Genomic DNA, 24,848 nt, shown 5'->3' with positions numbered 1-24,848 from the left:
ATTTCTCTTTCTCTTTTTCCATCCTGCATGGTTCTATTGGTCAGCCTTGTCAGGGAGGGTATAGCATCCGAGAGGGGATGAACATGAATGAGACGGCACAAGGGGCTGCTGTTTTAGTATCACTGACTGTCTTTGTCTCTACAGGATCAGGGTGAGGCCATCGCCCATACTATGACCGCCCAGCGGAGCAATGCGCGCATCGAAGGTCTCAAGGCTGGTACGCCTTATGTGGTGCAGGTCCGTGCCCGAACTGTAGCTGGTTACGGTCGCTACAGCAGCCCGGCCGACTTCAGCACCAACTTGCAAAGTACGTCCCATTTTATAACCCAGAGATGTATCGGAATATCCATAAAAGTGCTGTGCATAAGCTTATGATCATAATTGAGGCTCAAAAGCTCATATGAGTTGTTAAGGCACCTTTACTATTTTTAATGAAAAAAGGAACTGAGATCCTAGAGAAACTGGTGTGAAGCTAATTTCTACCAATTCATATGCCAAACTCATAATGAGTAGAAAAGTAGAGGGTTTATTGCAATCCACTTAAATGCATTTGTTGGTCCCAGGTTGCTTTCCAGTCTGCTTATTACAACCTAAAGAACAGAGGAATGGTTTTACTTGTGTAAGCATACAGATCTTTAGTCAAAATATAATATACATTTAGACTTTGGGCATGCAGAGAAGAAAAACTAAAAATGTTAGCCTTAAATATGTATGTTTGCATGTTCTCCTAGTTAATAACTTTGTTTCTTTCACCCCCTAAAGCCGACCCTCCCAAGTCATGGCAAGAGCAGGTGCCACTCATCGTGGGATCGGCCACCACTACCTTTGTCTTCATCATTGCAGTTGTGGTCATCGCAATCGTCTGCCTCAGGTGAGAATATAAGTCCTTCATTAGCTTTTCAAAAAGTCACAACATGTGAAAAATGAGTGTGAGCATCTGGGCCGGTAATGACAGATAACAGAGTGGGCAGAACCCTTTAATACGTTCTCCTTTACTCTATCCAGACTAAGAAATGTGGTGAAAAAAAGGTCTTAAAGAAAAATCTCTTTCAGGTTGAAAGAAAAATCGAGATAACTTTAAATGTCAACTTTGTTTGCATGTCCTCCAAACCACCCCCAGATCAGTCTTGCTATATTTCTGGGCCACCTGTGAGGCCATTGAATGCCAGATTAGCCGACTGAATGTGTGAATAGTAAACAGCTTTGGTTAAAATGCTACTTTGCTCACTGGACACAGCATGGTGGAGCAGCTGTTGGGGCCTGATAGGCTTGCCCTCATGGCCCAACACTCTGAGTCAACTGTCAACAAAGAATCCAGATGCGCCCCTGTCTGCTGGGCCCAATTGAATGGGAAGACGCGAGTGGCTGCTCACACCTTTCAAAAAGTCCAACATGGCATCAGCTTGGTTTAACCACACTCGTTTATCCTTGTACCACTCATTTGTCAGGCAGAAAATTTAGAGTGCGTTTTTTTGTGTATGTGTGTGTGTGTGTGTGTGTGTGTGTGTGTGAAAGGTTGGCACTGGTGCTCACTGGGTTCCCTCCGAAAGCCAGTTCAGGCAGCGTCTGACAAGCGTGGGCATCGGTCACGCTAGACTGAATAATAATCTCCCTGGCTCCCCCTCCTCTCCTTCTCCCTCCTGCCTCTTCACTCGTCTATTTTAACACCGCTACATTGTGTCTCTCTCCGGGTCTTGGCTTAGCTCCGGCACCGACCGCCACAGAAGAAGAAGAAAATAGTAATAATACAAAACACGGGAGCTTCGGCATATTCCGGAACCAAATTAGAATTTGAAATAAGATGCAAATCACCATTGGGTATTATTGCCGTGGTTACTGGTTTGACAACAAAGGAGGCACATTAACATGTAATTTCTACAACCCAGCCCCCTCACTCTGTCATCATCTCTGTGCAACCCCCCCCCCCCCCCCACCAGTTCAGAAGGGACACATGTGAGGAGATACGGAAACAGGAAGACACAATAGAGACACGAGTAAAAGAGAAAAAGAGAGAAGACAAATGCTAAAAGAAGGAAAAGAGAGAATGACAGCAAGAGAGCAAGAGTCCATGAGGAGAAAACAAGAGGCAGACTGAATCGAAGCGAACACTGTGATGTCTGTAGGGCTGGAAATGCAAGACAGCTGAGCTTGCTGTTTAACTCTGCTTCTGGGGGTACGAGAAAGAATGGCTTCAACTCGCTGCTCAAGACAATGGTGCGATGTCTTTTGTCTAGACTCCAGTTACAGTTCCAAGAATGAATCATTTCACCACCGGGCATTGATACAATCTTTATCTACAGCGGATCCCTGGCTTCCAATGCAGGAAGACTAAACATTGTAGAAAGGGCACCACTGTAGCTGTGGCTACATCTCTACAGACATTATTAGGGATCTGTGTTCTCTCCTCGTGCCTTTGTTCCTTTCCAGTATTTGCACCCTGCTGTGAGTCCATGTGACTCAGTTTGTTTTCATCTTTCTCCACAGAAAGCAGAGGAACGGCTCAGAGTCGGAGTACACAGAGAAACTGCAGCAATACAGTAAGTCTCTTCGCTGAGATGCCCCTCCTTACCACCTCCTTTACTTCAAAATTTTCTGAGCATCCCCACCCACCAAGGAGTAGCTCATATAACTCCATCTCTATAAACAGATTCTGCATCTGTCGACCTAAAACACCTACAAAACTGTGTTTTGTGTGGAGAAATGCTCAACTTGTTGTGATATAAGAAACTAGTTGGATCGTTAAGGGTGTGAGTCTTTGCCCGGTTATCCACTGTCTACACTTGGAAGCCCCCAAAAAGGATATTGTATTGATCAACAGTTAAATAAAACATTTTCATAACATTACACAGTTGTAATGATTGTTGAAATACTTCCTTTGGCTGCATAGATTCACTTTCCTGTTCTTGCCACTGAATCCCCTATAGTAACGCCGGGAATGAAGGTCTACATTGATCCCTTCACCTACGAGGACCCCAATGAAGCAGTGCGCGAGTTTGCCAAGGAGATCGACGTGTCCTGCGTGAAGATCGAGGAGGTCATCGGCGCAGGTAACCCACCAAAGCTCCTGAGCTACAGGGGGAAGACTGCTAGTCACCTCCAGGCCATACCGTTAGAGGACTTCACACCAAGCGGTACTTTCACTCAATTCATCGCTAGCCCTCTTCTTTGCCCCCCTATCCCTACCACACTCGTCACCTCTTTGGAAACCCCCCCTTCCCAGTCTTACAGATGGGCCCAGCACTCTCCTGTCAGCTGGAGATATACTGAAACTAGCTAAACTAGCTTCAGTATATTGTTGTTTAGTTAGAGAGACTCACAGTCCTAGCACTCCCTTGTTTGTTAAATGTTATGTACATTTAGAGTAAATGTAGTGCCATTTTATTTTGTGAATTATAATTTCCCCTGTGCCATAAAAGTGGAGCCCAATCCTGGACTAAGAGAAAGAAAATAGATTTTTTAATCAAACAAAAAAAAACAAATTTGATTAAATCTGGAAGCAGATACGTCTTCTATCTCGAAAGTAAACAGAAGATGTAAGTATAAGTTGTCCAACAAGTTTCCTGTTTTCAATTTCTCAACTTCTGCAGTGTAATGAAATGATTTTACACAAACAAAATAAATACATAAGACTATACATAATTATCCAGTGGGTTAATGGCTATCTTACATAAGACACTTTCTATCTGTAGCAGCCTGAGGAATTGGAGAATCTTGGGTATATATATATATATATTGTTATATTCATCTCGCATATCCCTCTGAATGTCACTCCTGTTCAAATGGGAGGGTAAATATAGACATTTTCTTGTCCAGAATTGGTCGTCTCTGACACTTCCATGTTTTGACTGTCCTGAGAACCTCTTTATTAAAGAGGGCTTCTGCTGGACCACTATTTGACCCCTTTCCCCGGCACCTACACCTCTTCCAACATGTGGTTGTGCCCCCTCCTTTAGGGTCCCTCCCGTACATTTGATGTCGTAGATAGTTAAACATTTTATGCATTTGATATATTTGATAGTGATATCTCTGCTCAAAAGCTGCAGGACTGTGCCAAGTGATGTTGAGTTGTCTTAGCATTTTATCTGAGCCAAAATGGAGGACGTTGTGACGGCAGAGATGGGAGTCCCCTACCACTGCTTCTGCTACTACCTTTACTACTGCTACTACTACTTCTACTACGACAACTCTTCTACTGCTGAGGCTACTTGAAACCCGTCGCTTCCCAGCATTCGCCTTTTAAGTGACGAACCCTCAACCCCTGTCTTCCCTGTCCTTCTCCTCTCCCCCCTCCACAATCCATTCCTCCATTCCTCCATGCCCCGCCCTCTATCACCCGACTTCCCTCACTGTGTTATCTCTGCACCCATGTCGACACATGCGCTCCTCATTGTCTGATGGCGTCTTGCATTCTTTGCACACGCTTGGTGTAGACTCTAAACGTACAGCCCAGAGAACCCCTAAGCTTCTGTCTCCACCGACTTCTTCCTCCTGCGCCCGGTTTTCCAGCACCTCTCAAGCTTAGCACCGTCCCCTTACCCCCCCCCCCCCGCTCCCCTGTCCTCCTTAGCTCCTTTCACTCTCTCACCCAACTTTACCCATTTTGTTTTTTATTTCATCATGCATTCTTTTTCAACTCTATATCTTCATACACTCCATCATCATGCCTCACACTCACCGTGCTGTTTGTTTAGTTTCTAGTTTAACAGCATAAAGTCATTGTATGCTCCCCCATCACCACCATCCCCTGACGCTGGCCTAGAGTCCTGGCTTCTCTTGCAGTCCCCTGTTGTCTCACCCCCTCCCGCTACCCGTCCCTGGCTCCTTGGTTCTAACCAGTTAACTGTCCCCTCTCCCCTCTTTCCCCCACTCTCCTCCACTCTTCCGTCATGCCTCTCTCCCCGTTCCTCTTCTCTCTGTCTCTCCTTCCATCTCTTCTCTTTTGCTGTTCCTCTGGATGTCTCATCCGGGCTATCGCAGGAGAGTTTGGGGAAGTGTGCCGTGGTCGCCTCAAGCTGCCTGGGCGCCGGGAGATCATCGTAGCCATCAAGACCCTGAAGGTGGGCTACACCGACCGCCAGAGGCGAGACTTCCTGTCCGAAGCTTCCATCATGGGCCAGTTCGACCACCCCAACATCATCCGTTTGGAAGGCGTAGTCACCAAGAGCAGGCCGGTGATGATCGTGACCGAGTTCATGGAGAACGGGGCACTGGACTCATTCCTGAGGGTGAGAAAATCAGACACACGCCAACACCTCACACACAAGAGGAGCTTGAGCTACTCCGTATAAAACATGGATCTGTGATTTTATCATGAATGTAACACTGTCCAGCAAATCCAAATCTGCCTGATCTTGCTCTTAGTTATCCTACTTTCTTTGAAGCCATAAGATCTTTTCTTAAGCTCTAGTTCTGTGCCCTCAATGGATAGATCACAAATGCTGCATTCAGGCAATTGGTGACATTTACAAAGAGCTTAGTCTCCAATGAATCTCTGCCTCACAGTCACATCCCACATTCTCTGCCAGAGAAAAGGGAAATAGTACAAGGGAAAGAGAGAGGAGAGGTATGGAGGACGGGGAGGTATAATAGAAAGATATCACAGTGAAAGATCTGTGTAAGAAACACAAAGAGACAAAGGGACAAATAAAAACAGAAATGCAGTATATTCATCTGAACACGCAGCCTTGATATACAACTCGCTTCATCTCTGTCGTTCTCTCTTCCTTTGCCAGCTCAATGACGGGCAGTTTACGGTGATCCAGCTGGTGGGGATGCTGCGCGGCATCGCAGCGGGCATGAAGTACCTGTCGGACATGAACTACGTGCACAGAGACTTGGCCGCCCGCAACATCTTGGTCAACAGTAATCTGGTGTGTAAGGTGTCCGACTTCGGCCTGTCCCGTTTCCTGGAGGACGACCCCGCAGACCCCACCTACACCAGCTCACTGGTGAGTGTCTATATCTGTATGTGTCTGTGTGTGTGTGTGTGTGTGTGTGTGTGTGTGTGTTTGTGTGTGTGTGAGACTCTCATTTTACAAAACAATGTTTATAGGTGCTGCATGTATGGTTTTAACATCAATACATCACCATTGCTTGATTTTGGCCCGATTCGCAAATGAGTCATTGGCAAGTATTAGGGCATTCAAAAAGTAGATCTGTGTCAGTTTGCTCCCACATGACATGACCAGTAAGAGAGTATCTCTCGCAGTGCATGGCATGAGAGAGGAATCTGAACAGTTTAAATGATGGATCAAAGAAAATATAAATAACATACGGATTCTATTACAGAATAATGACTCGTGGCATGTTAGGGCCACAAAAGTATTCACAAAGGACACAATTATTGACACTTTAATGACCATGTGGTTTTTTGCCACTGAAAAATTTATGTAAAATTACTGGAATGTCTGATGAACAATATTGAATGCAGTTTTATTCTCTCATCATACAACATGTAAAACTGGCAAAGCGTGTCAAGGCACATAGGAAAGGGTCTTTAGAGATTCAGTCTTCATGTTATAAATGAACACGAGTTCTGGTTCAAAGACGAGCCGCCCGCTCCAGCCCACATACAGAAGTTTCCCAAATTTAACTTGTCTACTTCTGGATTTGTCGTCATCTTCAAACAGTAACACACAATAGGTTGTTCCTGGTTATCTCAGGTAAAACCTTCTCTTACAATATTGCAGAGGCAGACGTCCAAACAAGTGATTTATTTTGGATTGCAAAGTCTCTTCATTCGTACAGATTATGTGATCACACACTGCTGCACCTGCAATTCACTTTGTCCAAGAGGTATCTGTAAAATGATGGTGGTCCATTGATGTTGAAATAACTACAGTTTGTAGCACCTTAAATATTCTCGTAGCATCATATGTCTGTACACATTTCCTCTAACTGTGTTACTAACCCTCCGTGTGTCTGGCGTCTGGGTTCTGCAGCATGCGCCCACGTGTTGTTGTGTATCAATGTTTCCCTCAGACCGTGTTTTTTTCTCATCCTCTCTTTCCCTCTTGTATGTGTGCGACTCTGTGTTTGTGCTCCATCCCTCCAGTATTTCATGCTCACCTACTCATTCGCATATCCACAGGGCGGCAAGATCCCCATTCGCTGGACGGCTCCCGAGGCCATCGCGTACAGGAAGTTCACCTCGGCCAGTGACGTCTGGAGCTACGGCATCGTCATGTGGGAGGTGATGTCGTACGGCGAGCGGCCGTACTGGGACATGAGCAATCAAGATGTAAGCCGATGAAAGGATTTTATTTTTTCTTAATGTGACATGTATAGGTTTCTTGGATTGAACCCTTGTTTCGCAGGTGCCTCTCTGTGTGTGTTCTCTTCCTCCCACAGTCTCAAGTCATGCATGTTAAGTGGAGACTCACACCCTGTCCTAATGTTCTCTTTGAAGCCATTTGGTTTCATCTTTCAAAACTAAACTGCGGACTCCGGGATTTAGGTTGCAGCACCCACTACAAGACGTTCACCTGCACCATCAGATTAGTGGGGGGGTGACTGATAGGGGATGGCAGAACTGGGAGGTTATAAAGGGGGATCGGTTTTGGGTAATTTGGGTTTAAAGAGAATGTTTTCCAACCCCCCCCCCCCCCCCCCCCTACAAAGAGCTTACTGGGTATAGATAATGGGTGGATATGGGACAGTCTTCTTCTACTATCACGGCACTAAACACATTCGCTCTCTACATATCTGCCCACAACTACCTCTCAAAGCTAATTTTCTTCTCTGGCCCTTATTTCTTTGTATTACCTTTAGTGTTGTCTTTTTTTTCTCTCTCTATCTCTGACTGTTCTATAATTTCCCTCATTCATCCTCTCCTGTCCTCCTTCACTTGTTCTCTCCGATCGACCCGGCTCTCTCCCCGCGCTGTCGGCCCTCCCTCTACATCGATGCTCGATGACGCGTAGTGATTGGGATTTCTCTCTTGTCCTTCCCCAGGTGATAAATGCCGTTGAGCAGGACTACCGACTGCCCCCGCCCATGGACTGCCCCACAGCGCTGCACCAGCTCATGCTGGACTGCTGGGTGAAGGAGAGGAACCTGCGACCCAAATTCACCCAGATTGTGGCCACGCTGGATAAGCTTATCCGCAATGCTGCCAGTCTCAAGGTGGTCACGAACAGCACACAGTCCACAGGGTAAGTCAGAGTATGTCGGCAATATTAATGTTAGGAATCTGTATGAAATCCACGTCAGGAAAGCCTCGCAGGAAAGGCCACGCTGTTCAGTTCAGTGGAGCCGGATATCACAGAAATAGACCCAACTCTCGATTCAGAGTTTCCCTCGAGGTCCTTGTTGAGTTTTAATTGGTGGATTCGTGATTTTATTGTCTAATTAGGGTCATCGCATAATAGATAATACAGCCGATAACTTTCTAAAGATCTTCCCTGGTTATCTGAAGTCATATTTTGGATGTGAAGAGCAGCTGGACTCGTGTGATGGATTACAGTAAAAGGTCATTACGTTATTGAATGAGAATGAGTCACTTGTCTTTCCAGCCGTGAGAGAACCGGCCGAGCCGTTTCATTTGCACCTGAGCCAGAGCGTATCAGGGTGCGATAATGATTTCCACTGGACAAATATTCCTTATCCCAGTTGATACAGCCCGCGTGAGTCACTGTGACTCAGCTGTAACAATCTCTTCAAAATAAAGTGCAGATTTCTTACTGTACCACTATTATGCAAATAAAAACTACCGTGGTTCGATACAACCCTTCAAACGACTCCTCCGCTGACTGGTGGCCCAATCAATGATGTCACATCTACATTAACCTGCACCAGCCTTCTCCCTGCGATCTGTTTCTTAGAAAGAATTTGGAGGAGGGAAGGTGGTAGAGCGCAGAGGAAGGGGGGGGGGGGGAGGGTGGTGGTGACCTACCTATCTGTCCCTGCATCAGGGTCTCTCCGTCTTGAGGGAGGGCCACAGACAGTCCTTGGCTGGGCTCGTGGGGGAAAGCCGGGGTCTCGGTTGGCCACCGGAGCGACGTTCTTAGAAGATTAAGCTTGCGGTTAATTAGCTCGATTAAGGCGATGCAAAAAAGAGATGGGAGCGCCTTTTAATTAGCCACTAACGAGATTTTAAACGGGCCAGCGGAGAGGTGGCCTCTTGCCGACAGACCTAACAAGGGAGGAGTGAGAGATGATACCGTCGTCCTGGTCGGCGTTGAAGGGTGCCTGGAGGTTGGCTCGCTCCGTCTGACTCGAACGTTCTCTGGCTGTGTGCGTAGCGTGTGTACTTGACATGACTGCGTGATGTACCACAGGGTGTGTAGCCAAATGTGTTCATCCGTTTGCCGTTCCGTCTGCAGCAATGAACACCATCCACCCTCCGAACTTTTTGAATTACAGCCTAAACCCTCGGAGACACCGTGTCCCGGCAAAGGAACATTGCAGTTTTGACTTTGCCTGGATCTGACTCGCCAGGTAGCGTAAAGTAAGATGGAGCCTTGCTGCTGTGTTTCTGCTCGTGGCTTGTCGACCCCTTTGAAGCCAACGTTAGAGAGGGACCACGAACAGTACTCCATTAAGAGGAGAGCCAGAGTCTGGCGTTAACGACGGCCCGAGGCCTTGGGCTCCCAAGCACAGGCCTTATTAAAAATCACTCCATCTGCACCACTCAATGGAGCCTCTGTATCACTGTTATTAACTCCCCCCCCCCCCTCCATGCTTTTCCTCTTTTTTCTCCCTCGTTCGCTCTCCATTCCTGTTTTAATTGTTAATGAATCTAATGCCATCAAAAAGGATGACAGGGATCAACGGAGCAGAGAGGAGGAGAGACAGTGGGGCTCATTCTCCTCGCTCCGCTCCCTTGTCTGTTTCTCCTCCTTCACCTCCTCCACCACCACCACCACCGCCACCCCCCTCCCTCTGGTTCATCCGCACCACTTCGCTCCGAGGAGTAGCAGAGTTTTATTAAAACTCCCAAGGTGGCCTCTCTATCAGCGGCATTGATCGGCACGGCGAGTTAGGGTTCGTCTTCAGAAAGGCTTGTTTCAGGCTGTCAACAGGTGTGTTACAACCTGCGAAAAATAAACGAGAACACAACAAAAATTCTTTCACATGCTCAAAGATGCACAGTCAACACACTGGTTTGTGACTCACTCCTTCCATGCACCGCTGGCATCTGCAGGTTCCTGAGCGAGTCCCAGTATGCAACCACACACACATGTGGGCGACATCTGTGTTTACATTCCGCGGATATTTCTTTCCCCCGTCACAAAGCGTTTTCCCCAAAGTGTCTTCTACACCTCCGTGGGATTTTGTTGCACGCAACCGAACCCGAGTGTGAGAAAGGGCCGGTTCAGAAACAACCCGCAGTGTCTGTTTCACACACACACACCCTGAGAATGTTTTTTAAATGCAGTAATTATGCACTATAAAACATATGGCCTATAGCCTAAGAGTTCAGATAATGTTACTGGCAGCGCGGAATCTGGCTCCGACTGTCAGGCGAAACCGCACGGAATCCAGACGTCCCCGATCGGATTCAAACCACATTTGTAGGTAGTTTGAAAGTGCAGCTCAGTACAACCGCTCAGATTAGATTTCAAGTCCTTTTTGTCTTTCTTCCCCCCCGTCAGTCCCTCGCACAGCACAGCGACAGGAGCCACAACCGACCGGCAGGAAGAGAGTCAATCAATCCAGATATCTCTTGGGCTTCATGAGACATATTCTGCATTCTTCTCCATCACTGATACGGGCCACATAAATGCATTCTTGACTTCGAAAAAAAACACACACACTTGCTTATGACACCTGTTGTTGTAGCGAAAGCAAAGGATTAAAGGTCCTTTACGTAAATCTGATCGGGTTGCTTGTAAATGGCAAAGTGGGAGCCATCATTCATTCCCAAATTTGACGTCTGCTCTGTGCACGGTCCCCATCTCGCCTCGCCAGCTGCAGCGCCAGCTTCCACCACCCGAGCCTCCAGCCAGTCTCTCTTAAAACCTGTGCCCATGCCCCCGCTCCCCGCTCCCCACTCAACTCCCTACATGTGGAGGAGAGGAGGGAGGAGGGAGAGAGGAGGAGAGGTGGAGAAATGGAGAGGTGGCGCTCAGCAGGGGGGCGTTCGGGGGTGAGGTTGGCCGGTAGAGGCAGCAGAGTGACGACCTTAACCCTCTCTCTCTCTCTGTTTCTCTTTCTCCCTCCTCCTCCCCCCTCTCCCCCCATGTATAGGGTGTCCCAGCCCTTGCTTGACCGCTGCGTCCCAGACTATACCACTTTCACCACTGTGGGGGACTGGCTGGACGCCATCAAGATGAGCCGCTACCGTGACAACTTCGTCAATGCCGGATTCGCTTCCTTTGACCTGGTGGCCCAGATGACAGCAGAGTGAGTGGAGCGAGAGAGAGAGACAGAGAGACAGAGAGACAGAGAGAGAGAGAGAGAGAGAGAGAGAGAGAGAGAGAGAGAGAGAGAGTGAGAGAGTGAGAGAGAGAGAGAGAGATGGTGGTTCCAGCTAATCAGGCCTAAAGTGATTGACTGGGCTGAGTTTGAGAGTCAAATTAGTGTTACACAGTTTGACCTTGAGGGAATAAAAATAATCTCATGGCTAAATTAAACACGAGGAGATGGGAGGAGTGGGCACAGAGCAGACTCAGACATCAAATGAATAACAGACGTAAAACATTAAAAATATATTTGTATATGTTTTGACTCGTATCAGACGTTTCAGTACAACATTATTTGGGTCTACCATGAACACAAAGAGCATCAGGCCTTTTATGTTATTATATTATTATTACTATTATATATATATTTATAGAGAAAAAGAAAAACCATCAAATCTCCTATACTTTGATCAGGTATGTAATTGACCACTCAGGATATGTTCCCGGTTTAGAATAACGCTAATTATTTGTCTTATTATTACTATTTATTTTTATATATGCAATCCGGGGTACTTCTGATTCCGATCCCAAACTTTTCAGTGAGCACTCGAAGCTGACCCCCCCCCCCCCCCCACACACACACACACACACACACACACACACACACACACACCGCGTTCTCCAGTTGACCTTGACGACTCACCCACCTTCTGTCGTGTTTACAAACAGGAAATGATGTAATGGAAGCAATGGAAATTGGAGGCCAGTGATGATCAAATAAATGAATTAAGATTATAATGATAAATAAATCATCCTCATTAGCGGCATAATAGGCAATGGAGGTGGAGGTAATTTGTTTCAATTTGGCCCGGCTGACAGGTGTGGTGTACTGTGGCTCTCTGTGGCCCTTAATGGCCAGTGATTCCTCTAATGGCGCCCATTTATTATCATTTCATCCACCGTCGCTGTGCTGATGGAGATGGCAAAATATGGAACAAAAACAAGAAAAAAACACTTTATTTGCACAAAAATTGCAGTAATGAACCCTTATCTGGCTTTGGAGAGGATGTGTGTGTTTGTGTGTGTGTGTGTGTGTGTGTGTGTTCGTTTAGGTGCACGGTTTAGTACGGATATAAATAGGGCCGCAAAGTCAATGAGACAAGTAGAGTGTGTAGCGTCTGCGTGTAATATTAGATTATCCAGCATGTGTGTGTGTGTGTGTGTGTGAAGGTGTGTGTGTTTGTGTGTGACTGAATGGAGAGGACGCAGGCGGCCCCAACACTCAGCTAATCGCCGCCGCAGACGCCGCCCGCTCTCCCCTCAGCTATCGAGTCGGGAAATCAAACAAGCGAGCGGAAAGCAGAGATTCTCGTGATATTATTGTACCGCGTTAAACCAACGTGACTGATGATTAGATTAAGTAGTTTGGTTAATGACGGCCAGAGCAGGTGCTCCCTCCCTGGGCTTTTGATTTTTACTTTAAAGTGTAGTAGGCTAATAATCATCATTCCATTTTTTTCCTCTTGAGGTTTAGACCTTTTACTTCCTCCTGAAGCTCGCCCTGCTGGGAGCTTGTGTCGGGTTTCTACAGACTCTAGTTTTTCTTGGACACTTTAAACCAAGTTGTGCAACAGCGGCCAACGTAAAGCTGCTTTACCCCCCCCCCCCCCCCCCCCCCCTTCTGAGCCTAAATGACACGATTCTGAGTAATCTCTCTGATATCTCAGAAAACAAGTCCTCTGCTCCCCAGCTCCTGTGTGTGGCAGCTGGCTGACTTCACACCAGCCTGCCACTTAGTCACAGAAGCAAAGTTTGCTCTTTAATCATTAACTATCACAATATGGCTCCTCCGCTCCGCTCGCCCACCTGCCCGGCAACGGCAGCATGTCGCATTAACGCCGACATTTGCTGTAGCTGCGCGAGTGTCCCCATTTTGTTGACATACCCTTAGCATGTCCATTATATGGTTGCCTATAAGGTTGCCTGTTCCCGCCCGGTAGCGTGTGTGTTTACCCGCGGGTTGAAAAGGGAAATTTGCTTCGTGTGATGTTTGTCCACTTCTACGTTTGACTGAGCCCCCTGGCCTGACTCCTGTGTCCTTTCCTTCCCCCCCCCCCTCCACTCCACAGGGACCTGCTGCGGATAGGAGTGACGCTGGCCGGCCATCAAAAGAAGATTCTCGGGAGCATTCAGGACATGAGACTACAGATGAACCAAACACTTCCTGTGCAGGTGTGAGCGACGGGACGCACGGACCGATGCAGTCGGAAGGACAGCCAGACAGACAGGACAAAAAAGGGGGAAGGACACTGTGGCAGAGAGAGCCAATGGAAAACCCTAGCTGCCTGACCCACCTCTGCCAATTAGACACAATGAAACTGGCTTGCGGTGTCTCTGAATCTTTTTTTTTTCTTCCGTTTTTCTGAATCTCATCACCACTTCCATTCCCTCTTCCTGCTCCTTTGTTATTCGTCATTGCTCCTTTTTTTTGGCCATCCAATCATAGTTTGTGTGTTTTTTGAAGGAGGAGCTAAGCCCCTTATATCCCATGCGTGCCTCACCGGCTCTGGTGTGGGGTGACGTTTGCATGCATGTGTGTATTTAGTGAAGTTGGCCTTAGCCCCGTTACTGAAACTTCCCACTCTAAACCTCCTGCAAGAGCCCCCCCCCCCCCACTGCCCTCTGACCCCCCTCAACCCAGCTCTGATGGACGTATTATATATTAAAGAATGAGCACCCTGCTTTGAAATAGAAAAGGGGGGGGGGGGGGGGCAAACGTTCACACATGATAAAAACAAACACAGGACGTGTTTTGGACCCACAGGAGACAGCGGACATTTCTTTCCCTGGCAGAAGTCGTTTTTACTGTGCACGTGTGCGTGTCGTTCTCCATCTTCATATTGAAGGTGTGTTATCTCAAAGGGCACCGGCTGAAGAAGGGTGAGGTGGCGGAGGAGGAGACGTGACGGGGCTGAGGTCAAGGCTCAAGAGGACGACAGAGGTCAAGAGGGTGCGGCCACGTTTTTTTCCGGGGGACACTTGTGTTGGCTCTTCAGTTTGACCTGAAGTGACTCAGGGTCGCTCGGCAGCAGCTCGGGATCACTCGCTCATCCAGAGTGTGTGTGTGCACCTAACAATGTTTTTTACTTTCCTTTGTCCACACTTCACCGTTTTTCTCGCCTTCTCCCCTTTTTTCTTTGACTCTCTGACAATTTTTTTTGGGGGGGGGGGAGATTTGTGGTTTTAAAATAGCCGGCCAATCCTAAGCCCCCCCCCCCCCTCCCCACCACTGGACTATGTGATAAGGGGGGGGGACATTGACTGTGGCGCTATATAGAAAGACCACTTGGCCTTCCGTGTGCATTTTTGTACGTGTGCGTGTGCATGTGTGCGTGGATGCGTGATCAAGTGTGCATGGATGTGCGGATGTGTCGAGTTGCACACGAATATACTGTACAGTATGGCTTCCGCTTTTCCCCACCGTGGAGAATCAAAGCATGAACTGAACCATGACAAGGAGCAAATATATCTGAAACAATTACGCTATAGTCTGTGGACAACTGTTAAACATTCTTTTTTATTGAATCCAAAACAATGAACTTTGGACATACACACACACACGCAAGCATATATATATATATATACAAAAAAATGATATATATATATGCATCATGCCGAACCAGAGGAACCATGACAGACACCTTACTTTCTACTTACTGTTATCTGGATTTAGAGATAATCAAACTTCTTGTTTTCATTTCTTGACATCCTGCCCTATGTATTTATTTGTACCTCGCCCGCCAACCCCCCCGCCGCCCCCCCCCCAGCACCCTCCCTCCAATCAGATGGTCCCTTGGCCGTCTGGGACTGTGGACTGAACAATCAGAAGGAAGAGAAACTCCAAGAGGATTCACCTGATGAACAGATGATTATTAAACAAAAAAAGATATTGCATATAAATTGGATATTGTATTTTTGTTGTTGTTCTAAACAGCCTGTACATGTTTTGTAACAAAAATACGATAAATAACAAAAAGAAAAAAATGGTGTTTTGACAAAATGGAAGTCGTCGTTGTGAAATGATTCAGGAGTTCGGGGGAAAACAACTGAAAGAAGATAAGTAGGTGAAAGTCTGGACTTCGACGATCCCATGGTAACAACATGTCGTCCTGCTCTCTGTCCCTCACAGTGTGAGTGTGTGTGCACATGCAGAGTTTGTGTGTTTGTGTGTGTGCCACCCCAACTGGATACTGAGCTTCCCCTGGTCCTTCTCATTCTGCACATAAAGAGCATTTGTCTTCCAGGCACATTTTCTTATTCAAATTCAAGCCTCCCATAGACAACTCAGACGTGGTTCACCTGTGCTTTAATTTGACTTATTTACCATAACCTCAGAGGGATCCTCACTACCCAGCGTATGTAGGACTGTTATTAAAGCGTCGTTCGGGTGGGGGGGGGGGGCGGTGGGGATGCTAGGAGATGTTGCAGCTTACCTGTCAATCATTTCAATGGTCCCAGACACGGAGCTCCGTCACAGGACCCCCCGCAGGTTTCGCCTCGCTGCAACACAATCCTCGTCGGAGGACCCGGGAGCTGTCAGGAGAGAGACCTCTTGGTCTTTGTCTGTCAGGTCGATTAACGCGGCAGCCAGTCTGGCACTGCGAGAGCAGCCCGGGAGGGAGCGCACCAACATACGGCGGGGCTGACCTATCATTATCTCTCTTCATTTCCTGTCTGGCCTGCAATCATCCTGTCTCAAGCTGCTGCATGATTAGTACAGTGCAGGATCAACAGCCCTGGCATGCAGACAACCCCCGAAAAAATCTGCAGGCCCTCATCCTAAATGATAGCAGCTGCATCGGGGGGTACTGCGTGCGCCGCCGACAGAGGAGCGGGTTGATGGTAACGGATTAAGCGAATGGGGCTGCGTCACCGCTGCGATCTTCCAGGCTCCACGTTGTGTGGGTTTGGAGCTGATCAATGCAATGTGTGACTCTTATTAGTTAGGTGTGTAATGATAGCGCGATGTGAGTGTGGCCGTGCAGCGCGTCTCGCCGTGTTGCTTCAGTCAGCCACTTCTTAGACCCTTCAAAAAGCCATTGAGAATATTATGCAAAGCAGCAAATGTGTTTGTGTCCCCATGTTTCGATTGTTTCCTCTCACCCCACGTGCTGATGTGTTCACCACTCTTTTAAAAAGCCTCTCTAACCCGCAACAGTTGTAAAAACCTAAATCAAGTCATTTTAACAGACACACTATGCGGGGAAATAAGTCTCAGATTAGTTTCTTATTGTTTTCCTCCAAGTGTCATTTTTGTTTTTCTTTCTGATGCCCGGAATTGGACGTGCACGTTATCAACATGATGAGAATGTGTTGACAGTGCCTGTTAGACGGGCACACGTGTTTTTCTTATCATCATTTCGGAAGAATTTTGTTTTTTTGCAGCAGGATTTAGATTGCAAAGAGCGATAGTACACACACACACACACCCACACCCACACACACACACACACAGGGGACAAAGAATTACTGCAATCAGAGGCTCAAATTAACTCTCAGGAACAAACAATATGGATCCCCTCTTCCTCCTCTCAGCTCAATCATTGAATCAGTTTAGTCCCACTGTGGCAACACACAGGACACAGCCGCTGACCATAAAGTAAAGGTGTGTGTGTGTGTGTTTGTGTGTGTGTGTGTGTTGCGGCATATCAGAGCTAAACACAATCAGATGGTAGACGTGCCCACTCATGAAAAAATGGCAGCGCCCTGGATTCCACGTGAACTATTGATGAGGTGCACGTGGTGCGCTGGGATCTGGAGTCCTGTTCACCCAAGTCAACCAGCCGTGAGTGACGAGCTCAACTGGCACTGGGGCACATCTGATAAAACGATAAAAAATGCCGCCCACGTCAACTGCAAACAATTAATCAATAAGTGGATTCACACTTTGGAGGGAGGGTTTAATATTTAACATTCTCACCGAGGAGAAGAACTCGCTCTCTTGTGTTTTTCTTTTTTCCTTTTTCTTTTTTTTTTGTTCATCTTCCAGACTGGTGAAATTAAGATGGACTGCAAGGTTTGTGTGTGTGTGTGTGTGTTTGTGTGTGTGTGCTGTGTGGAATAAAAGGATTGTTTTTTTATACAGGAACATTTTGATCAGCAGAGTCTCGGCCTTGTCAGATGTGGTTTATCTCTTTGTGTGCCAATAGGATTCAGCGTATCCCAACATTCCTTCCATCTTTTCCTTTCCCTATTTTACATCATCCGCAGATCATCCAATAACCCCCCCCCCCCAACATCCTCCCCGGAAAAAAAAAAAAAGGTTCATTAGCAGCTTTTCTTTCTTCAGTTGTCTGTTTTAAATAAATATACACACACTTCTGTCCTTTCTTTTTTGTCTTATAACAAACTCGCTGCGGTCTTGGTCACTTTTGAAAAGTCCCTCTTCATACGTGGAAGGCCAGATGTTTCAGAGAGTACTGTACATGTGTAGTGAAGTGGGGGATTGGGGGGGGGGCGGGGGCGGAATACAGCGCCAACAAATGCAATTGTTAGTTCCTCTTTGAAAAAGCATTGAGATGTATTTAATGGTGCAGACATACACAAACTAATTACTAAAAATGATGATGCATTCTTGTAGAAATATTTTTAAAAAGACCCTTTTTGCAATTAAATTATTTAAGAAATGTGACCTGGTCTCCTCCTGCTGTGTCTGTGTGTTTTTTTTTTTGCATTGTGTTTTGAATTGATCATTCATCGGTGTGGAATCGGAGCGAACCCAGTCGTGCACGAGGTTCGTACGCCAACTCACAATCGGTCCACACATGTTCATGCAGTCGATTCATTTCCGAAGACAAACAGGTTTCCTTTTCTCCCGCTTATCATTTATGGCCGTCTCTCTCTTTTTTTTCCTCTAATCATTAACCGAACATAGTGTGGGGTTTGTTTTTTTTTCCGGCGGCAGCATTTCTGCCGTGTGAAGTGGCACCTCTCCCTCAGCTCAGATAATCTGCTGGAGATAAACACAGCGCACTCCCGGGTGCAGCGCTGCACATCTCTATCACTGTGCTCAGTGTACCTGCGAGCAGGAATTGTTCATTTCTCATCCAAATCTGCCACTTGATGTTGTTTTGTCTCAGACAGGTTGAGGCTGCATTGTTCCCCCTGCCTTGGAACAGCCTGAGGACATTTAGTTTAACACTGTCTGTAAAAAATATTAAAAAAAATTCTACATTTCCGTCTTTCATCTTTATAGCTACAGGCACCTGATGAGTGGATATTGATCCTTAGGAGATGTTACCCAGAGTTCATTTATTTCTAATGCTCCCTTGAAGTGGTTGCTGTGAGATAAAGGCGACTGTTCTAAAAGCAGTTTGCCAAATTTAGCTGTGACAGGCTCGACATCAAATCACACATCCGTCTGGAGGAATACCACAAATGCAATGTCGTTCTAAATCAGACATTTTTCGAAAAAGTTGCCGTCGCAGCAGGGCCGCTCTCCTCGCAGGCATGTTGTCACAATCAAATCCAAAAGTTTGCGAGGCCACAGTAGTTGAATCAATAACGTGCAATTCCGAAGCTCCCCGCATTGTCTTTCAGGCCCACTAATTGATATGAGCTCCACTCATCTCCGCAGGCACCGAGCCAACAGTCTGGTTCTTCTCAGGCAAAGAGGGAGAAGATGCTCAGATCATAGATTCTACCTCATCTGCCCTGCACCTTGTCCCCTGGCTCCCCTCTCTTCTCCCTCTCCCTGTCCAATTAAATTCAGAGCCGAGGATCGCACCGGTCTCGGTGTCTGGATAGAGCGGATATTTTCCAAGCGTCTCCCCCCCGCCCCTCTAGATGGGCTCGGTGAAGTTTCCACAGAGGACTATGTGGGTTCTTTTTGTTTTGCAGCAGGCAGAATAAATTTCCTCTTGGATCTCTGAGACTTTCACAGCCTCCTGTTGTCATTGGAAGACGGACTCACACGACACGTATTACAGGCCCAGCAGCATTTCATGGACACTAAATATAAACACTGCTCAAAACGAAGGGAACACGTCATCATCACACTATGACACCAAGTCGGTGAAACTTCAGGGACGTCAATCTGTCCGTTTAGGAAGCACGGGTGATTGTGACTCAATTTCACCTGATTGGTGCAAATGGAGGTGATGACAGGTGCGATGGAGGCATGAGAACCCCCGTACAAATGGTTTAACATCTGGTGGCCACAGATAATGGCGCTCGACTTATCATTCAAGACTGATTCTTCTCCAGTTTTTTGTTCTGCTAGTGTCCTTGTAGCTTCTGTTAGCATGAGGCGGTGCCTGCAGCCCCATCAGGTTGCACAGGTAGTCCAGATCCTCCAGGACACCGACCCCCGACTCATCAGGAGCATGCAGATGTCGGGAGCGCATGGAGTGCTGAGGACCAGAGTACACTACTGAGTCACATTATGAGTTACTGTGATGAAATTGATGCACGTTGAATAAGCGTGGGATTTCATTTTTTTTTACTTTGACTCTGTGTGGTTTTGAATCCAGCCTTTGACAGGACGAGGATTTTTCCATCGACCGTTCTCGTGTCATTTTACTCTCAACAAATCAAACAATGTACATCAGTACAGATATTCAACATGAATAATTCAGTGTGTCTGATGCGTGATGTAAGTAAGTCATTTTGAGCAGCGTCGATTGTCCTCTTTCTTTTTGTCATTTGTCGTCAGCCCAGTTTCTCTTTATCCATTGTGTTACCTCTTTGTCAGTGGAAACTTTAAAACGTCCTCGCGAAGAGAAAGCGACCTCACGTTCCCCGAGACAGAATGAGGACCGTGTTAAAGGGTCTGAGCTGTTTTGACTGGCCCAGATAGCGGCTGCTTGTTCGGTGCTCGATACAAAGTACAATCTGTCAGTTTGAAGACAATGTGGACCGGTGCCAGGATCCACTGGAGCTCTGTTTACTTTCCTAAGGGTATTGACCTAGTGTCACGTTACTCCAGACGGCAGAATTATTGATTGCATGTTGGCTTGTTTCGTCCAAACGTGTCACATGATGCAAGAGAGAATTATTGAGACGTCAATAAAGATTAATTTCTTTATCCCCCGCTTGCTCAGCGAGACGGCATTAGCATAAATATCGCTATGCATTAGTGTGTCTCGGCCACATGTCGGTCAGGACGGGGATCAATGCAAAACATGATCACACAGGCAGAAGAAAAAAGGAAACAAATCCGCCGCCTTGCACCCGCTCCTGCCCCTCATTTCCAAAGCCCGACTCTGTCTCCTTTTATTCCCTCTTATTCCCTGCAGACCATCCCTCGCCCCTCCCCCCCCCCCTCCCCCCCCCCCCTGCCTTTCGCGCTCCTCGCAAGCACCCCCCACGCCCAGTGCCTGTCTCCTTTTTCATCCTGCGCCCATCTCCTCTGCCATAATCCCTCTCTTTCACTTTAGCCTGGCACGGCTAATTGGTCACGTCTGTGCTGTGACACGGGGACCTGACATAATTGCTGGACAAACAGCGAGGCGTTTAGCTTCGGACCTGTCTCGGCTAAGCTGTGCACAGACACCAGCTGACTGGAAACCCTAATTACCACCGCGGCTCCACCACTTGCTAATTGGCAAATGTTTCCAACAAAGAAGTGCTGTGTGCGTCCCAGTGAATGTGAAAATGTGTGTGTGTGTGTCTGTGTGAGTATACTTCTCAGCAAATAAATACAAATAATTAAATAAAATCAATACTATAAAAACAAGGGAGATGAATATTATGAATCAACGTTGTATCTGCCAAAGTTCCTCCAATCTCTTCTGTGGGATCAGTGTTAACCGGCAGGAGCCCGTCTGAACCAGCTCTTCAGGACAGGCCCAAACCTGCCCCATATTTGGTCCGACATATTCAAAAGGTCCTCTGGCATGAAGGTGATTTATCTGAACCTGATTTATATCTCACATTATTCAGGTATTTTCTTTCTCTACTAAACCGACGTGTCTCCGTGCGAGGACCTAGCGCTGTATGCGTGGAGGGGTAATTGCAAATCGAGTAATATTACGGATCTGGAAGTTACATACTGTGCTGGAGGTGCAGGGTCTGGGAGTTAACTGAGCTCTCTGCTGTACGGCACATGGAGGAAATTAAATGCGGCATGATGGGTAATCGTAATAAATGATCTGATATATGGCAGTCACAGCCGATTGCCTTTCCCGGTATAATGCTGAACCTCACCGGCAACAGCATCCATATGCAGCACCGTATTTACACATTCTCTTTAAATATGCTGTGTTTGTGTGTGTGTGTGTGTGTGTGTGTGTGTAGGTTCATTTACACGGCCGTCTGACAGCTGGATTCGGATCTACGATACATTTCTGTAAAGTATGGGGCGTGCGTGACCCAAGAAATCACGATAAATAGATCCTAGATTTAAAAAATATATAATTCTTAAACACAGGAAAGAATAGAAAAGATAGGGCATTGACCATCTTTGTAGCATGCATCTTTATTTTTAATAAAGAAAATATTATTTAAGAAAAGGCTTTTTCAAAATGTGTCATTCATTTCCCAAATTGGCATTTCCATGTCTAATGGCCAATTTGAGTAATAACTCATAAGCCATGCTGCTGTTAAGTCAATGCTGCATTCTTTTGGTGAGGAAGGGGGAATGAAAGGAAACAGTTTACTAGTTATATGTCAACGTGTTTTGTCAAACTGTTAAATATTTCTGCAGCCGATGAGTTTTTCCTTTTGTCAAACGCTCCTGAAATGTGCAGCCCATCGCCTCATTTCACAGGAACATCACAAAGGATTATCCCATTTGCAAAACCCCTGAAAATATTTTCTCCCCCGTCCCCCCAAAAAGGGGACCCGGCCTGTTCTGCCCCAGAACAAGCCACCTATTGTTGGGTGTCTGGGTGCAGCTGCATGGTCTTTCTCTCTGATGAGTTGAGCATGTCTGCCAGGGAAACAATGTTCATGAGGACCGCTGCTCAGAGACCGCGGGGTTGACCCCGGAGTTCACGGTCAAAGCTGGACAGTCGGTGGGAATCTGTCACATGCGAGCGCTGCAGCAGCCTTCGGAACACGGCGAGGCGATTGATCAAGCACATCAGAATGCCCGCTGTGGAAAGATAAGATGTCCCCGTGCCTGCAGTTATCAAGATGGAGCCTTAATTTACAGTAAACACAGTGTAATACCAGTTCCATGATGCATAAATCACATGACCCCGGTGTGAGAGTGCCCTGACGTGGAGCGCACATCCACAGCAGTGCCTACACGATGCTTGGTGAGATAATGTATTTACTTTTTTCCAGCCCCCCTGCTGAGCCTGTGTCCTCAGCGCGGTTCAGCAGATGTCTAGCGGGCTCGGGTTCGTGTCTTCGTGGGAGTCGTGTGTGCGCTGCTGTGTGATTGCAAAGGACTTCGGGCATGTTTGCATCACAGAGGAACAGGGCTGAATCATTGTGTCAGGCAAAAACATCCTTATGGAAACGTTCATCTGTATCTATTTACATTGTATTGATGGCTTTTTAATGTTTGGCCATTAGGCACATATAAGATAATCTTTTAATCGGCCAATTAAGCCCTCCTGCAGGAGCCTTTTGTTGTCTGTCTCAACCGGTTATTGAGACAAAGCATCGCAGCCATTGAAAAATAACAATGATCATTCTCAGTTTAGCCGACGTGATTGTGAGGAATAAAATCCCAACGCCAAACATCTGCCGGCCACCATTTCTTCGACGGGAATAATCCAGCTGCACCTTCGATAATTTTTCACACCGCTAAATATAATTAATGGCTGGTGCTTTGTGCTCATGAGAGGCGGTTGTGACGTTTCCCCCGTCAAGGTCATTTCCCCCTCTCCACTGGTGTCATCTCTAGGCACAGAGGGAAGGGCCTCGTTCCCGCCTGACATCTCATTAACTGCTCGTCGATATTTATCAGTCTTAATCAGAGCGGTGGCAGGTCCAGTGTGATTACTTCCTGGGTGTGAACGCAATCACACCTCGTCCTCCCCACCGTCCTTGATTTACCGGGAGAGAAAACAGTCCGACACGGCTGACGGAGTTTGAGAGTGGACGGCTTTGGAAATAGGAAGGAGCTGAAAAGAGCACAATCTCCCGTATCGCTCCTTACAACAAACAAAATGCACACGATGAAAATACCTCAGCATCCGCACTCAGCAACAGAGACTAAACTACCAGTTTTCTTTTATTGAAATTCAAAGTGTATGTAATTTTGTCCACAACGAATAGGAGGGTTCAGAAAACTGTCAACATTTTACATTCAGATATGCAACACATCACCCGACCACAGGAAATAATTGATTACATCTGAAGAGGAATGAATATCCACAATAATATTCACACATGTAAAAACATTTGTCTGTTAACTCAATCATTTTGCCTTTAAAATTTGTTTTCCGACACATTTCTTTGGCCCAGACGGACATAAGCAATATTAAATAAAATATCACTCAAATGTGAAAAAAAAATGTATAATTATTATTTTATTTTCCAGAAATGCTGAGTTAGTCAAAAGGGAACATGGGAAAAATTCTTACAAATGTAAACATTTAAATAAGGAAATTATAATATAAAATATAATAAAACATTCAATCATACCTGCTACTTCAAAAAATAAGATAATATACATTTATAATTACTTAATAATGACTTAATTTCCCTGTAGTTTATTTGGAGTTATTTATTATTTAGGTGCATCTTCTTGTTGGCCACCCACTGAGACATTTTGAAGCCTCTGACGGACCAGAGTTAGAAGCAGAAGATATTTCCATGACCCAGTCAAGCGGAAAGAGAGAATGATCACACCACATGAACCATAGCATCGGCAAAAGACAACTAAATATTGTTAAAGGGTTAAAAAAGAGATTGTGTATATGCAGAACAAATTAAATTTTACTATGCAGAAGATTAATGTACATTTTTAAAGCAGGATTTGGGTCACATTAATTCCATTTCGGGGACAAAATGACCTTGATCACTGGGGGGAAATTAATTCCTTGTTCACACAAAAACAACAGTCACTTACTTGTGCCGTCAGGTGTCCAGTCTTACCCTCTGACCTCGCTAAGGACTCTAACAAGGCCAAAGTGAAGCGCTCTAATGTCAGGTGGCAGCCACACAAAGGTGAGGCAGTGGGGGGTGTCTGATAATGTGTTACCATTCTTGTGGGACTCGCAGCTGTGCGGGTTCAAGGGCCGGGGAGGTGTTTTTCTGTGGGACCATGTGTCGACTCATTACGACCTCAGCTTCCCCTCCTTGCACCGCCACTGACCTGTGAACAGCTCGAGTCGCCCGGAGTTGTCATGAAACAAAGGCGAGGGGCGAAAAGAGTGCTGCTTGAGTGCGAGGCGCGCCCAGCGGGAAGGCCGAAGCGCCCCCTCCACACCAGAGCGGGATGAATCATGAAAAGTGGGACACTGTCCAATTTCTCAGATTACGAGGCGATATTACGTCTTGATATTTCGGGCCTTTTTTTTTTTGTTTTTTTTTCTCTCGCCTGTT

General features: G+C 46.5%; 1 protein-coding gene across 1 annotated transcript in view; it reads left to right on the top strand.

Annotated features, from left to right (window-relative positions):
- The window catches only part of LOC133960753 (ephrin type-B receptor 3-like), a 63,244-nt gene extending 45,245 nt beyond the window's left edge, over positions 1-17,999 (top strand). The window contains exons 7-16 of the mRNA XM_062395586.1: positions 145-307; positions 763-871; positions 2,485-2,549; positions 2,925-3,047; positions 4,978-5,225; positions 5,733-5,948; positions 7,091-7,240; positions 7,954-8,153; positions 11,191-11,346; positions 13,475-17,999. Of these exons, the coding sequence (XP_062251570.1) occupies positions 145-307; positions 763-871; positions 2,485-2,549; positions 2,925-3,047; positions 4,978-5,225; positions 5,733-5,948; positions 7,091-7,240; positions 7,954-8,153; positions 11,191-11,346; positions 13,475-13,583 (1,539 nt within the window). The 3' untranslated portion in view covers positions 13,584-17,999. The remainder of the gene's footprint in view (positions 1-144; positions 308-762; positions 872-2,484; positions 2,550-2,924; positions 3,048-4,977; positions 5,226-5,732; positions 5,949-7,090; positions 7,241-7,953; positions 8,154-11,190; positions 11,347-13,474) is intronic.
- Positions 18,000-24,848: the final 6,849 nt, after the last annotated feature.

This window comes from Platichthys flesus, chromosome 9 (genome assembly GCF_949316205.1).
Source record: "Platichthys flesus chromosome 9, fPlaFle2.1, whole genome shotgun sequence".
In the NCBI taxonomy this organism is placed as follows: Eukaryota; Metazoa; Chordata; class Actinopteri; order Pleuronectiformes; family Pleuronectidae; genus Platichthys; species Platichthys flesus.
This window is presented reverse-complemented; position numbering and strand designations above follow the sequence as displayed.